Raw genomic sequence first — 17,096 nt, forward strand, 5'->3', positions numbered from 1 at the left:
CCCCATCTTACTCTCCATAATTCCCTACATTTCCTGAAAAGCAACTCCTGAAGGTTTTACTCCCCCTTTCACTAGAAAATATACAGCATGGATACAAGTAGAAATTCCTTCTGCTTGCCTTCATGATCTAGATTTATGTCATCACTCTCCTAAAATATATGTCAAGGTTATGTCAGGCTTCCTGTACACCCATCAAAGAAAACTTTGTATACGCTTAATAATGTACAAGCTTTCTTTTTTTAAAAAGAGAATGATTCAAATGTAAGTTTTTATCATCTCAGTATTTGCTGACCTGCTTCTCCCCTTGTAAATCTCAACCCAGGAGACTTAATGTCAACTATTACACATCTTCCTATGTTTGGGATATTACTCAGTTCACTGAAATGCAGTTAAAAGACAGAGCAACGCCCAGTGTTTGAGTCTTAAGATATATATACCCTGCTAAATAAGATATTGCTCAGCCAGATACAAAAAACATTGCTCTAGAATTCGGTTACTACCACAATGAGTATACTGTAGTTTCACAAAATCCCAGAAATCTGTAGCACTCCTGTCTTGTCAAGAACATTTGACGTGCCAATCCATGCTGCTCCAGACAGGACTTTCTCTGTGGCTGGAAGCAAGCAGCCTCCTTTCTTTGCTTTGTTCCCTCCCAACAAACTAGAAAAATAATTTAGGGTTTGCTCTTGTGTTCTTTCCCATCCATGAGAAGCCACGACTGCCATGGAGCTCCAGCTTTTGTGCCATATAAACACACCTAACATACCATTCCTTAACACAACAATTCACCTATGTTATCCGAAGTATTGAAAGAGCCTATTTCATATAAAATATGTGGCTTTTTTCCATTTATGCATGAAATACGTTTTAAAGATCATGTAGACCAGGGGTCCCCAAACTATGGCCCACAGGCCACATGCGGCCCATCAAAGCCATTTATCCGGCCCCCACAGCAGCAGATCCCTCGTATTTCTCAGAGAAGGCGCATATGTGTGAAGGAGAAGGAGGAAAAGGCACGTGCCTTTCCCTCCTCCCTCACTCCGCACGCACCTTTCCTGCCGCCACAGCAAACATAGCCCCAGCCTCCTCCCCAAAGCTGCATACAGCTGGGAATCCAGGTTAGTTGATCCATGAAAATGGGGAAAATCCCCTCTGTCCGGACTGCATGAACGAGAAATCAAGTCCCCTCTCTTCCCCCCAGTTGAGGCTGATCCTTTACATGCAGCTTCCTACAAACTCCTGAGAACTCCAGCAAGCTCTTTAATGCGGATCAAGGCTCTGTGATGGGTGCAATTCCCTCCCCTTCCAGGCTTGTTCCAGGATTTTCTGCATTTCCCCCCTTACAATACTGATTTGAAACTGCATAGAAATGTCAGTGTGGATAGATTAATATGCCTTTAATCCTCCTGTATTAAGAGCCTCACTTTCCATCTGAACTTGCTCTAAACAGGGTGTCCCAAAAAAGTATACACACTTAAAAACTGAAAGCTTAATTGAGGTTTGTTTCCCCATCATGTTAAACCCATTTGAATTAATAATGGAAATCAGGCCCCTTCTACACTGCCTTATGTCCCAGGATCTGATTCCAGATTATCTGATTTAAACTGGATTATATGAGTCTCCACGCCATATAATCTGGGATAAGAAGGTAATCTGGGATACGATCCTGGGATATAGGGACAGTGTGGAAGGGGGCTCAGGATGAATCTATGCCCTTATTCCCAGGATCTGATCCTAGATTATCTTTTTATCCCAGATTATATGGCAATGTAGACTCAAATAATCCAGTTTAAAGCAGATAATCTTGAATCAGATCCTGGGATATAGCAGCAGTGTGGAAGGGGCCTCAGGCTGAATCCATGCCCTAATTCCCAGGATCTGGTCCTAGATTATCTTCTTATCCCAGATTTTCTGGCAGTGCAGACTCATATAATCCAGTTCAGAGCAGATAATTTGGCTTCAGATCCTGGGATATAGGAGCAGTGTGGAAGGGGACTCAGACTGGATCTACACTGCCCTTTATCTAAGGATCTGATCCCAGATTATTTTATCCCAGATTATCTGTCAGTGTGGACTCATATAATCCAGTTCAAAGCAGATAATCTGGGATCAGATCCTGGGATACAGGAGCACTGTAGAAGAGGAATCAGGCGGAATCTAAGGTAAAGGTAAATGTTTCCCCTGACGTTAAGTCCAATCGTTACCGACTTTGGGGTTTGGTGCTCATCTCCATTTCTAAGCCGAAGAGCCAGAGTTGTCCATAGACATCTCCTAGGTCATGTGGCCGGCATGACTGCATGGAGCGCCGTTACCTTCCTGCTGGAGCGGTACCTATTGATCTACTCATATTTGCATGTTTTCGAACTGCTAGGTTGGCAGGAGCTGGGGCTAACAGCAGGCGCTCATTCCGCTCCCGGGATTTGAACCTGGGACCTTTTGGTCTGCAAGTTCAGCAGACCAAAACACACTGTGCCACCAGGGGCCCCTTGAGGCTGCATCTACACTGCTCTATATCCCAGGATCTGATCCCAGATTATCTTTTTATCCCAGATTATCTGGCAGTGTAGGGAATCAAATCCTGGGATATAGGGGCAGTATAGAAAGGGCCTCAGGCTGAATCTACACTGCTCTATATCTGAGGATTTGATATAAACTGGATGAGTCCCCACTGCAATATAATCTGGGATAAGAAGAAAATCTGGGATTAGATTCTGGGATATAGGGCACTGTAGATACAACCTCAGATTTAAGTTTGGAACAAAGGAAATTAATTTTAAAATGCAACTGAAAGTGTGAAAAGGTATTTAGTCCAAAGAGAGTTGAGGAGAGAGTTTCAAGGAGACTTGTCATGAGTTGAATTAGTGATCAGTTAGAATCCCTCGCTCCATGCGCACCTTTCCCGCCACTGCTGCCACCAAAGAAGACATGCGTGCATCCCTCGCCCCGCATGCACCCTTCCTGCGGCGGTAGCCAAAGAAGTCTGGCCCTCCAAGGTCTGAGGGACAGTGAACTGGCCCCTTGTTGAAAAAGTTGGGGACCCCTGATGTAGACACTGATGCCACCTCACAAATGTATTCTTCCTTTACACCCCAAATTATCAAGGAAAGGAAACGTTACACACTTCCAGTGTTACAAAGTAGTTCCAATGTGTGAAATACCATTCCCTGGTCTTCCTGTACTATAGAGAACATGGGTCTGATCCAAGCTTAATCATAGTTAGAGCAGACTGAAATCAAAATGACTTATATAGTTGTGACTTATGAATGAAAATGACCGAAGAAACAAACAAGCTCTTAGAAGTGCCTGAATTTATTAAGAATCAATACACTTCAGAAAACTGGTTTCCTTCTTCAGGAGACTTTTAAAAGCATATAAAATACATCAAACACTAACATAACATGTTATAAACTACATTATAAAGCTCTTATAAAATACACTATCATATAAGAGCAATCAATGTAGAAATGTATCATTTTGAAAGAATGTTTACATTAATAAACTAAGGCCAATTTTACAGTTAAGAACTAATACTTGTGAACCCAATGCCATACTAATGCCTCAGCCTTGCAGACGGCCAATTCTCTCACACAAGAAGCGACTTGCAGTTTCTCAAGTTGCTCCCGACATAACAAAAACTTGCATAATAAGTCAATCTCCTCCCCTTCATGACACCCAAAAACCGGTTTGAGAATAATCTTTTTTGTAAAAATTCTGTGGGATTAAACTGAAAATGAGAAAGACCTAACCCAAAGAGTTACAGACATCCTTAGAAAATCCTACAGAACTAAAGAAAGGAACAAGTAGGTATTGGAATCTATCTATGAGTAGTCATCAACTCATCATTACTGAATCAAAACTAGGCTGAAAAATATCTTGAAGAAAACATATAACAATAGCAGATACCTGATGACTTCATAAACACCTCATGGAACTCAAAATTCAAACTGCTTCCTTATTGACCATCTATTATTTGCAATTTTTCTACTACTCAGAAAAATAATCTAGAGGCTACATGATTGTTTAGCTTAAAGAAGGTATAACTTTTTAATTTTAAATATTTTTCAGATTTCCACATACATGTTTCTTTAATCTTCGAGTCCAATAAATACAATACGAACATTCAGAATCTATGCTACACTTATACTGCTGCATATGGAAGTTGTATTGTCAAGTGGATGATGAGCCATCAGACATTTTGTGTATTTGGAATGGAAAATCTTCAATCGTCTGATATCCCATGGAACCAAAGGCACCTGGGAGAATAGTCAGGGTTCCCCTACCCTTCAAGCTCTGTCCCTAGAACTTCCTTTAAAAGCAATAAATTATGTGCATTCTGCACTTGAGATGTCCCAAGATTATTAGTGACACAATTGTAGATCAGGCTGAAAACTCTACTTGGTTTATTTTTTTGGATGCAAGACCATCTATTTCTTCTCTTACCATTAATGTCTGAACTGAAATAGGGGTATTCAAACAACCGAAGTTTTAAACACTACCCAAGTATAATAAGAAATAGGGTTTTTTAAATTTATCGTATAAGGACTGAAACTCACAGAAATGTAAGATCTCAATGTTCTATTTCACTATCTACTTGCATGAGGAAAAGCCTCCTCACAATGTATTTCCTGCCTCAGAAAGAGATGAGTGGAGTATTAGTGTGCCATCTAGTGAAAGCATTCAGAGACTGCTACTTTCAAAAAAGTGCAATTAAAATACAATTGAAGATAAGATTACTTTACCTGCTTTGCTACTTCTCTTAAACAGGCCACCCCTCTCTCAAAGTTTGGAAATACTACAGAGCCATACTTTTGGTATTCAGGGATTGGTCGAATTTTTATTGTAACTTCTGTTACCACTCCAAGGGTTCCTTTATAAAAAGAGGAAAATAATCATTTTGCTAATGCAGCTGGAATTACTTAAAAGAGTTCACGATTTTACAAGGCAAAGTCTAGAATCCTATTGCTTTCCATTTATTTGAAGTCATTTTGGTTAAATTAATTTTGAAAACCATATGGCAGTTTCACTGAATTCTTAAAACATTTCCCGCTTGAGAACCTTCAAACAGGAGTGTACAGTTAATGCAGTATTTCTCAAACTGTGAGGAACAGGCTTCTAATTGCATAAATATTGTATTTTGAAAGATCATGTATTGCAAAAGTTTAAATTAATTGTAATACACTGCAACAGCCAAACATATGTAACAGGAGAATGCAATAAGAAAACTTTTTAAAGGCCCTAGAAGAGAAAGTTCAATGCAAGATACACATAGGAAGAAGCATTCAGTCTGAGTGTTTTCTTCAGATGGGCTACCCAAGTACCAATATGAAGAAAATTAGTTTGTACTGTTTGTTATGTACTACAGCAGTAGGGCTATCTTCAATTCTTCAACAGTTTTAACTTAGATGAGTAGGAAATTTGGCACAAAGGGCAATGGCTGAATATCAGAAAAGTGAATGATGTATGATGGGAAATGACAAAGAAACGAATGGAAGCAAACAAAGGGGCATAAAGAAGAGCTCACATGAGAATAATTACCTACTTCCTGCTCTGTTTCAAAATAGTTGAAATACGTTTACTCCATTCCATTTGTTCAATCCATACATCATAAACCATTGTTAACAATGGAGATTTAGTAAGGTATCTGATTTGAGTTGTTACATCTAGTGAGCAACTAGCAGCCAAGAGACACTGGCTACATTCACACAGCGTGATAAGCCATGGTTCCCACAAACAATGAGTTGGGACCTGTAGCTCTACTACTCCTATGTACAGTAGGAGCAGCTACACAGACCACAAAGAAAATCTCTGGTTCCTTTTTCTGGCTGATTGAGAGGGAATAAACATGATCAGGAAGTCTGATCACTGACAGACATATTAAGCTAAGTGCAAGGTGAGGCTCTGTGGTATGTTTAGCTGCTCCCACTACAAGTAAGTGACTGGCATGCTCCAGCATGCCGTTCATTCCTAAGCAGTCAGGATTTTTCACTTTGTCAAAACACAAGGCTTTCAGAGAGGTTCATGAGCCATGGATTGGATTAACTTCAGCTTGACATTATTTTTTTGACTTGGGGCATCACAGCTATAGCTGCTCTTTTCTCTGGTGGCAAATATATTCAGAATGTCAGGCAAAAGGAAATGAACATCCTTCTCCTTATGCCCCAACTGACAGCTGAACACACCGATGCAGCTGCTGGATGTTAAGATGGGCCTGGGGAGGCATTCACACAGTCTTACATGAAAGCTACATAATCTTACTGAATATGGAGCAGTTATGGATCCGTAACTCTAGGTTACAAATCCATTACTGCAAGACAGAATGCCAGCCACAAACTCCAAAATGCTACAACAAAGATGATCCAATTCTGCTTTAATTTTACCTTCAGATCCTAAAATGAAGTGGTGGATGTCAGGCCCTGTTGACATTCGTGGTCCTTGACAGCTTTTTTGTATGACACCTCTTGGAGTTACCATTTTTATATGAACCACCTGCACAAAATAAGATATTTGTCTGAAATTAAATTTAAATGTAAATGCACAGAGCAGACAAACACTGCAAAGGCTCACAATACTTCCAGACCAAACTTTGATGCCACTGTTAGAAAAAGGCAATCTACTGTGGAAGGAGAAAATAACATAATACCACTGGGGAATAGAAAGATACAGATCTTTTTTGTTTCCACCTTTCTTTTCTTGTCTCCAAGCCAGAGAAAACATTATTTTTCTTAAATGTATGAACTGAATTGTACCTTAAAGGCTCAGTTAAACCCAACATTTAACACTCAAGTGCTGTCCGCTTAAGATTAAATTGGAACACATGCTTGGCCTCTCAGAACAGTTTTCCTCAAGTGAGAAAAAGTCAAGGGAGTATTCTTGAAATGTAAACACTTTAGTGAAATCATTTTCTGGGGGGAAAAAAGGGCAGAACTTTACCAAGTCTTCAATGTTTCCATAAATATTTTTCTTCATTCCCGATGCTCTTGTTGCTACCCATCCTCCAAGAGTACTGAATTCCATGGAATCTGGTTCATGGCCTGTACAGTAGCCACTTTCACCCAGCTAAAGAAAGGAAAGAACAATTCATTATTGCAACCTTTTATAAGGGTGAAAATCTTTAAGCAAAATAATTCTGTTGATACATGAGTACTTCTTTAGTGACAAGCAGGAAAAGGTTTACTTTGGAGCAATAGAAATACATCTGTTTGAGACAAGTTTTAACAAATGCTTATTCTTAATTGGTGGCAGACACTAATATCTGCTACTATGCTTTCTTCCAGTGTGTAAGTGCGTATTAGAGCAAAGTAGTGCAGTACAATGCTTCACTATTGCAACAATTTCTTCTATTACAGAAATCAATTTGACAGGAGTAGTATTATAAGAAATGCTGCAAGTTTGTCTTCCTCTATCTCAAGTTAACACTGTACTATGTCCATAAGGAGAACATTAACATGAAAAATAATAACCACACATTCCATTGTGAACTGGATCTAAACGTCTGGTATTATGCTCCTGTAAAACACAGCCTTGTACATTTCCATACTTGCAAAAATCTAAATGTAACTATGTAGAATATTCCAGAGAGCACAATACCACCCAGAAGACTGCAACAAAATATTTTCAAACAAAAAATAAAGCCATAAAACAAACACTTATTTGTAGGTTGTGTTACATCGTTTGCAGCTGGTCTGCAGAAATCCTGAACAACTGATTGAAGGGAACAGCTATTTTAATACACAGCCATCTGGCTGGGAATTCTGTAGGTAAAACGACAGCATATTTGCTAGGCAGATCAGGAATCCCTATACATTTGTTACTGGTTTCATTTTTCTTTATTAGTTTGGCTTTGCCATCTGGGCTGCCTCAGAGAGATTGAATGAAACGCCTTTACATGCTGACCCCACAGCTACCCTAGCAGAGGGACTTGACAAACAAAGCAGTCTCTCTTATGTCAAGTGGATCAACCACCAGTCACATGTACGGAGCCTGAAACCACATTCTGAGCTGAAAAGAGTTCAGAAAATGGATTATTTAATAATGCTAAATAGAGGTGGAATATCTCTGAAGTGTCAGCAAACAAACAATTTCCTGAATTGCCCTAAATAACCTGAAGGCCCTAAATATCAAATATTAGTATTTTCTACTAGAATATGGTTATTATTTATGGAATTTCATGAGTGCAGGGGATCGCAACATGCCCAAAACATAAAGATGTACCAGTACCTGTTAATGCAGCAAATCTGGGGCTGTTGTAAGGTAAAATGTATCCAATTGCAAAAATAATAAACAGGCTTAGTACAAATAAGATTTTGCAGAAAAACTGGAGTCGGCCACAGCTAATCTCAGCAGGGAGAAAGGGATGCTCAAACTGGAGGCGGACCCTCATAGCATTAGACCATTAAGATTATATGGGAACAACCTTAGTGACCAGGTTCAGATGTCACATGAAAACTATGATCTATGCTGAACTCTATTTGAAACACAAATTATACATTTTAGCTATTAAATATAAGGGTAAGCTATCTTTCAGAATGGGACTTTTCTATCTGTTCAAGCAATCTACTCTCTGTCCTATGCTATCCCATGTGCAACAGATGCACAAACCTTTCAAAAACAACAGATCTGAAAGGCTACTGCAAACCATGGTTTATGGAATCTAATCAGAAATCACAGTATGTCCGTTCAGGCAGGGCCCCCCCATTTGACACAAATAATTTTGGGCGATTATAAATGTAACACAATGTAAATTGGTGCATAACTATTAATGTCAAGGTCTTGAAAAACACAATTAACCACAGATTACTGAATAGTTTAGTAAGCAATTAATCTCATTTCACTTTTTAAATGCATACAACAGTTGTTCTCACACAAGTAGGAAAACATCTTTTTGCACACAGACTCACAAACCTCATCAGGCGCACTTTAAACTAGATCCACTGGGGGAGGGGAACAACAGCCTGGTGAACACTATATTACCCACGACTACAGGGAACCGCCAAAAGGCTAAACGGAGGGCTGCACAAACACAGCAAGGACCAATTACCGAGAGCACAATAATCCCAAATAAACAGCTCAAGGGGAGGTCACAGGGGCTTACATGTCTTTACACTAATGCTCAGAGCATGGGAAATAAGCAAGACGAACTCCAACTCTTAGCACAGCAGCACACATACGATGTCATAGGCATCACTGAAACCTGGTGGGATGACTCCCATCACTGGAATTTAACCATTGAGGGCTATAACCTCTTTCACAGAAATAGAACAAAGGGGAGAGGAGGGGGAGTAGCTTTATATGTCAAAAACAGTTACGTTGCAGAAGAAATGCAAGACTGTAATCCGGGAAACCAGCTTGAAAGCATCTGAATAAGAATCAAGGGAACCGGGACTCAAAAAGACATTGTCGTGGGTGTCTACTACAGACCTCCGAGTCAGGATGAAGGACTTGATGAAGCTTTCTGTCAACAGCTGACCAAACAGGCACAAAGAAGAGATATAGTAGTCATGGGCGATTTCAATTATCCCGATATCTGCTGGAAAACAAACTCGGCCAAGAGTACAAAGTCCAACAAATTCCTTACTTGCCTTGCAGACAATTTTATGGTCCAGAAGGTGGAAGAGGCAACAAGGGGATCAGCAACTCTTGATCTAATCTTAACAAATGTGGAAGACCTGATCAATACAGTTGAAGTGGTTGGATCCTTAGGGGCAAGTGACCACGTGCTCCTGCAGTTTGCAATACAAAGGAATGCTGAAAGTAAGACAAGTCAAACACGCATTCTGGACAAAGAAGAAAAATAAGACAAATGCAAAGAAGCCAGAATGGATGTCCAAAGAACTTCTAACTGAGCTAAAGCTCAAAAGTGACATGCACAAGAAGTGGAAAAGGGGAGAAATCACCAAAGAAGAATTCAAACGTATAGCCAACACCTGTAGGGAAAAGGTTCGCAAGGCTAAAGCACAAAATGAGCTCAGGCTTGCCAGGGACATAAAAAACAACAAAAAAGGTTTTTTTGCTTACGTTGGTAGAAAAAGGAAGAAAAAGGAGGCGATAGGGCCACTGCAAGGAGAAGATGGGGTGATGGTGACAGGGGATAGGGAAAAGGCAGAACTGCTTAATGCCTTCTTTGCCTCGGTCTTTTCACAAAAAGAAAGCCATCTTCAACCTCAGCAACATGGAATGGACGAAGGATTGGGGGAAATCCAACCCCAAATAGGGAAACAAGTTGTCCAGGAACACCTGGCCACTCTAAACGAATTCAAGTCGCCAGGGCCAGATCAGCTACATCCAAGAGTATTGAAGGAACTAGCGGAAGTTATTTCAGAACCACTGGCAATCATCTTCGAATTGGAGGAGGGCGAGTGTGGTCCCTATCTTCAAGAAGGGAAAAAAGAACGACCCAAACAATTAACGTCCGGTCAGCCTCACATCAATACCAGGCAAGATTCTGGAAAAGATCATTAAGGAAGTGGTCTGCAAACACTTAGAAACAAATGCGGTCATTGCTAATAGTCAACACTGATTTACCAATAACAAGTCATGCCAGACTAATCTGATCTCTTTTTTCGATAGAGTTACGAGTTGGGTCGATACAGGGAATGCTGTGGATGTAGCGTACCTGGATTTCAGTAAGGCCTTCGACAAAGTCCCCCACGACCTTCTGGCAAACAAACTAGTTAAATGTGGGCTAGACAAAACTACGGTTAGGTGGATCTGTAATTGGCTAATCGAACGAACCCAAAGGGTGCTCACCAATGCGTTGTCTTCATCATGGAAAGAAGTGACCAGTGGAGTGCCGCAGGGTTCCGTCCTGGGCCCGGTTCTGTTCAACATCTTTATTAACGACTTAGACGAAGGGTTAGAAGGCACGATCATCAAGTTTGCAGATGACACCAAACTCGGAGGGATAGCTAACACTCCAGAAGACAGGAGCAGAATTCAAAACGATCTTGACAGACTAGAGAGATGGGCCGAAACTAACAAAATGAAGTTCAACAGGGACAAATCCAAGATACTTCACTTCGGCAGAAAAAATGGAAATCAAAGATACAGAATGGGGGACGCCTGGCTTGACAGCAGTGTGTGCGAAAAAGATCTTGGAGTCCTCGTGGACAACAAGTTAAACATGAGCCTACAATGTGATGCGGCAGCTAAAAAAGCCAATGGGATTCTGGCCTGCATCAATAGGGGAATAGTGTCTAGATCCAGGGAAGTCATGCTCCCCCTCTATTCTGCCTTGGTCAGACCACACCTGGAATACTGTGTCCAATTTTGGGCACCGCAGATGAAGGGAGATGTTGATGAAGGGAGCGTCCAGAGGAGGGCGACTAAAATGATTAAGGGTCTGGAGAACAAGCCCTATGAGGAGAGGCTTAAAGAGCTGGGCATGTTTAGCCTGCAGAAGAGAAGGCTGAGATGAGACATGATAGCCATGTACAAATATGTGAGGGGAAGCCATAGGGAGGAGGGAGCAAGCTTGTTTTCTGCTGCCCTGCAGACTAGGACATGGAACAATGGCTTCAAACTACAGGAAAGGAGATTCCACCTGAACATTAGGAAGAACTTCCTCACAGTGAGGGCTGTTCGGCAGTGGAACTCTCTCCCCCAGACTGTGGTGGAGGCTCCTTCTTTGGAAGCTTTTAAGCAGAGGCTGGATGGCCATCTGTCGGGGGTGCTTTGAATGCGATTTCCTGCTTCTTAGCGGGGGGTTGGACTGGATGGCCCATGAGGTCTCTTCCAACTCTACTATTCTATGATTCTATGATTCTTTGAAAAGTTTATTTTATATACACAATGTAAGTACTGTATATTTTAAATCCTGGTTTGTTTGTTTTTTTGTATGGATAGGAATTCATATTGTAGCATTTTTGCAGGTTGTCTAAATCATTTTTGTATTTCCTATACAGCACTACATTTTCCATCCTGGTATCAAAATCAAAAGTATTTAGGAGATCTCGTTGACTCACTGGGCTGTTCTTTCATATATCATGGAAATAATCCTGTAGCAGTTGCTAAATAATGTATGTTTTGAATGTTACAGGAAATCTTCTGACCTCCCTTCATGACTTAGTACAAGAAAAGGGGATATAACTTCAGAATCATGCTTCACATGTCAAAACCTAAGCATAAATCCAACACTATAAGGAGACTGTGATACTAGAATTTTGTTTTCCTTTCTGCAGGTCTGTGTACCATCAAAGAACTGGTTCTGGAAAGTTCTTCAGATCCCTAAAGAGTTTCCTCGTGCAGAACACTATGCAGAACACTACCTCAATGTATATTTATATCCAGAGATGATATGGATGTATACAAGGCATCTAAAATATACACTAAAATTCTATTCAAAGCTATTTTCCTGTAGAGAAAAAGCTCAGAAACAGAAATGGCTGGAATTTAGTGTTCTAGTTTTAAAGAATGAAACTGCTAGAAAAGAAGCTATTATACTTTATTCTAGTGGGACAAAAGATTCTGTGGCATTTCAAGAATGGAGCAGTTGGTGAAACATCAGAAGTTACTAGCCTGGAAAAATGTCATTTAAATTAAGAGAATATGCTCTGTGCATTTTAATTTTAACCTTTAAAAAAAGTACAGCTCTGGAAAGGTTAAAATACTACATCAAATGATAAGAGGATATAAAAATAAAAAGTATGAAAGGCCAGCTCATCAGAAAGTGCTGTGTTAGGGGTTCTAACAAAAACCAGTTTTTGGGAAACTCTACTGAATCTTCCTCCCTTTATGTGTGGTCCCTGAATCAGAAATAGCAAGGATCCAAATATGTTTTTCAAGCATCTATATTTTTAATAATTAAATGACTGTTTTAAATTCAGTCTTTCATAAAAGCACAACTAGGCAGTGATTTCAGAATTAAGAAACCAGTTATCTAGCACAAGAATATTTTTATCAACTGTTACTTACTGAAACAGTGCAAGGGGCTAAACGGATATTAGGCTTTACAACAAGCAAACCCATTACAAAGTGGGGCAGGGGCATAATATTTTTTTCTGGGCTTCCCTGTTCCCATCATCCTCAGCCTTCTCTTCTTTAGTCAAGATACTTGTGAAGGCTATTAATTGGATCATTAAAACCTTTTCAGTTATGAATACAACATCATAATTTAGAATCATTATATAACAGCTCTTTTAATGTAGATTATGAGCCAAATTGTTCAGCATTGTGTGCACTGCTGTCATGGAAGACACATTTCAAACATTTCCTGCATCACATTTTGAAACAGAAATAAGAATATTTAAATACTTTAATTTTGGAATTTCATATGGTTTTAGCTGTATTGTTTTAATGTGTGCATGCTGTGGGTCCCATATGAGAGAAAAGCAGAATACAAAGTAAATGTATGAAGGTATCTATGTGTGTATGTTTGAAAGCTAAAGCTATGAACTTAATATGTTGGTTTTGACCTAAAAGACATAAATACTTTGAGGCCAGTACAGAAGAGTTCCGGTCAACTGAGACTCCGTATTATTCGAGGCGCCACCAGGGGCACCCCTCCCTCTCCTTCTCTCGAGTTCGAGAGAAGGAGAGGGAGAGGGAGGAGGAAGGGGCAAGGGCTCGCCGTGGGACGGGGCTCGTCCCTCAGCAAACCCTCGGCCCAGGGAAGCGCCCCGCGATCGCTGCTGCCTAGCAACGCTCGCGGTGTGCTTCCCTAAACCCGATTGCCAGGAGGGATAATAGGGCCTCCCTATTATCCAAGCAGTTCGGTTATCCGAGATTGGGCCCGCCCCTTTATCTTGGATAACCAGAACTCTACTGTATATCTGAAAGGCTGCCTCCTCCCAGAGCCTGTGTAGTATTTGACATCTTCAGCAGAAATCCTGCTGCATATTCTAACATCAAGAAGGACTGATTGGCAAGTAGAAAAGCCAGGGCTTTCTCTGCACCTCAATTGTGTAACTCCTTTACAAGAGATATTCAGCTGGTTCCATCCTTTAACTGAACATCAGCTTTTCAGCCAAAACTACAATATTTCATATGACCTTTTATTCTTAAACTCAAGATAGGCTTAAAACTAGGATTGGTTTGTTTTTCAAATTGTTTCTTAAAATGATTTTCAATTTTTTTAATCTGTTGTGTTTTACTTCAGGAGATTTGGTAGGCTAAAAGATGATAAACAAAGGTTTTAAACATCAACAACACAAAAAAACCTTGTATTGCAGGTGGGCAGATAGTATCAAATGTTGTATCAGTGAGAGTAGACATCAAGACTTCAGGAAAGACATTAACGGGCACATAAGTAACATTTCAAGGGTGGAAGAAAGTAAGGTTGCTTATCTGTAACCCTATTTCTTCAAGTGGTTATCTGTGAAATTCGCACCTGTGGTATTTCCTGCATCCACACAGCTGTTTTGTATTGTTCTAAAAAGCTTGTTTAATTAGGGACTCCAGCCCCGCCTATCCCCAGCAATGATATAACCAGGCAGCGGGGCTTGAGCCTTCAGTTTCGTACCGCAAAGCAGCAGTTGTGAATGAAGGCATGACAGAATGCGGGGAGGATGGGCGGGTTGTGTGAATTTCACAGATAACCACTCGAAGAAACACGGTTACAGGTAAGCAACCTTACTTTCTTCAGCATGGTTTCTGTGAAATCGGCACCTGTGGTAGACTAGCGAGTTGTCCCACGGATGGTGGGCATCATGCCAGTACAGAAAAAAGAATTGTTCTCCCAAAAGCCGCATGCTTCTTGGCGGCCAAATTCAGTTTGTAATGGGAGAGGAAAGTGTGCGGTGTCGACCAAATGGCCACCCGATAAATGCATCCAGTGGCACTCTGTGCAAGAATGCCATAGACATAGCCACTGGTCGAGTAGAGTGTGCATGGATCTGAACAAATAAGTACAGTCCTGCCAACAGATATGCCAGACAGATAGCAGAGACAATCCATGATGCCAAACTCTGAGGTGATACAGGAAGGCTCATGGTGTCTTTCTGATATTGGACAAAAAGTCTTGGTGACTTCCGCAGTGGAGCAGTGTGGTGCATGTAAAAAGCAAGAGCCCTGTGCACATCAAGGAGATGTAAAGAATGCTCAAGAGGCATAGCAGGGTCTAGAAATAAAGTGGGAAGAACAATGTCTTGAGACATGTGATATTGTGATGCTACCTTGGGTAGGAACAACATGTCAGTATGGAATACCACTTTATCCTTATGGAATCTAAGGTAAGGGTCATCGACCCGAAGGGCATGAATTCGCTCGTATGACAGGCAGAGGTGATGGCTACCAAAAAGCCAGTCTTCCAGTAGAGATGGGATATGTCAGAAATAGCCATTGGTTCAAATGGTGGCTTTGAAAGAGCTCAAAGAACAACCTCCAATTTCCAGGAAGGAGGCACAGGGCGTATTGTGGCCAAAAATTCCCATGTCCCTGTAAGAACCTATTGACAAGAGGATCAGAAAAGGGAGAGGGAAGAGTGTTCTCTTCTGAATAAAGCTATAGCTGAAAGATAAACTTTTATAGGTGATAATGACATCCAAAGTCAGATAGTAAAAGCAAAAAGTGAAGTAATAGGAGTGGGTGCAGACAGAGGTTCAACCCCCTGCTGTTGCACAAAGGTGCAAAATTGACACCACTTGTAAAGATAGGAATACTTGGTGGCAGGCCTAAGAGCAAGATCCAAGATGTCTCTTAATGACTGAGAGAGGCCCAAGGTTGGATTCACCATGTCATCAACCATAAGTATCTGATTTAAGAGTATGTGATTATGATGTTGCCTAAGGTCAACAAGTCCGATCTGAGTGGCAACCAAATGTAATTGTCACTAGCTAGTTGAAGAAGAGTGGCAAACCATGGCTGGTGAGGCTACCACAGGTTGATCAAAATGCAGTTGACCCTTTCTGCCTAAAGACATGCCATCACTCTGCATAAGTGTGGTAGGGATGGAAAGATGGAAAGGAGGATTGTAGTCCAATCCAGAAGGAAGGCATCCCCTAAGCATCATGTCTGGTGATGACAATGAAGACGTGCACCAAAAAACCTGGCATTTTGTGTTGAGGAGGTAGGCGAACAAGTCCACAAGGAGAGCTTGCCACCTGAGAAAAAGAGCTCAAACCTGAGAAGGCTGAAGGAACCATTCATGGTTGGCATAAGTTGTCTGGTTGAGAGAGCTGACAAGAGAGTTCTTGATGCCCAGAACATGAATGGCACTGATAATAATAATAATAATAATAATAATAATAATAATAATAATAATAATAATAACTTTATTTTTATACCCCACCCCATCTCCCCGAAGGGACTCGGGGCGGCTTACATGGGGCCTTGCCCGATAAAACAATCAAATATCAAAACACAGCAATAAAACAGTTATCCAATAAAAACATCAATTACAGTAAAAACAATCGTTAAAATCAACATAAAACATACAATATTAACACTGGAGACTAATTCATAGAACCCAGGCAACGTGCAACATGTGCCGAAATGGGCCGAAATGGGGAAGGTAATTTCACAGTTAAAATGGACAAAGTGCAATATAGCATTGGCAACACCTCAAGAATGGGGCTATTATAAAATGGGCAGATCGATCAGTCCAACACCAGATTAAGTATCAAAGGCCTTTTGAAAGAGCCAGGTTTTTAAACTCCTACGGAAGGAGAGGAGGGTGGGGGCCTGCCTGATCTCTCTAGGAAGCGAGTTCCAAAGCCGGGGGGCCACGACAGAGAAGGCCCTCTCTCTCGTCCCCACCAACCGTGACTGCGAGGGTGGTGGGAGCGAGAGGAGGGCCTCCCCCGACGAGCGAAGAGAACGTGCGGGTTCGTAGGGGGAGATGCGGTCTCTAAGGTAGGTGGGTCCCAAACCGTTTAGGGCTTTGTAGGTGATAACCTGCACCTTGAATTGGGCCCGGAAAGTAAACGGCAGCCAGTGGAGCTCCTTAAACAGAGGCGTTGAACGTGCCCTGTAATTCGCTCCAGTTAGAAGCCTGGCTGCCGATCGCTGTACTAGTTGTAATTTCCGGGCCGTCTTCAAAGGCAGCCCCACGTAGAGCGCATTGCAATAGTCCAGTCTAGAGGTAACTAAGGCATGGACCACCATGGTCAGATCAGACTTCTCGAGGTATGGTCGCAGCTGGCGCACAAGTTTTAGTTGTGCAA

At 41.2% G+C, this 17,096-nt stretch overlaps 1 protein-coding gene across 1 annotated transcript in view; it reads right to left on the reverse strand.

Moving 5' to 3' along the window:
- The window catches only part of agps (alkylglycerone phosphate synthase), an 80,348-nt gene that overhangs the window by 30,599 nt on the left and 32,653 nt on the right, over positions 1-17,096 (reverse strand). The window contains exons 9-11 of the mRNA XM_003226768.4: positions 6,931-7,056; positions 6,378-6,486; positions 4,740-4,867 (exon numbers count right to left, since the gene is read on the reverse strand). Of these exons, the coding sequence (XP_003226816.2) occupies positions 4,740-4,867; positions 6,378-6,486; positions 6,931-7,056 (363 nt within the window). The remainder of the gene's footprint in view (positions 1-4,739; positions 4,868-6,377; positions 6,487-6,930; positions 7,057-17,096) is intronic.

The sequence above is a fragment of the Anolis carolinensis genome, chromosome 1 (genome assembly GCF_035594765.1).
Source record: "Anolis carolinensis isolate JA03-04 chromosome 1, rAnoCar3.1.pri, whole genome shotgun sequence".
Taxonomy (NCBI): domain Eukaryota; kingdom Metazoa; phylum Chordata; class Lepidosauria; order Squamata; family Dactyloidae; genus Anolis; species Anolis carolinensis.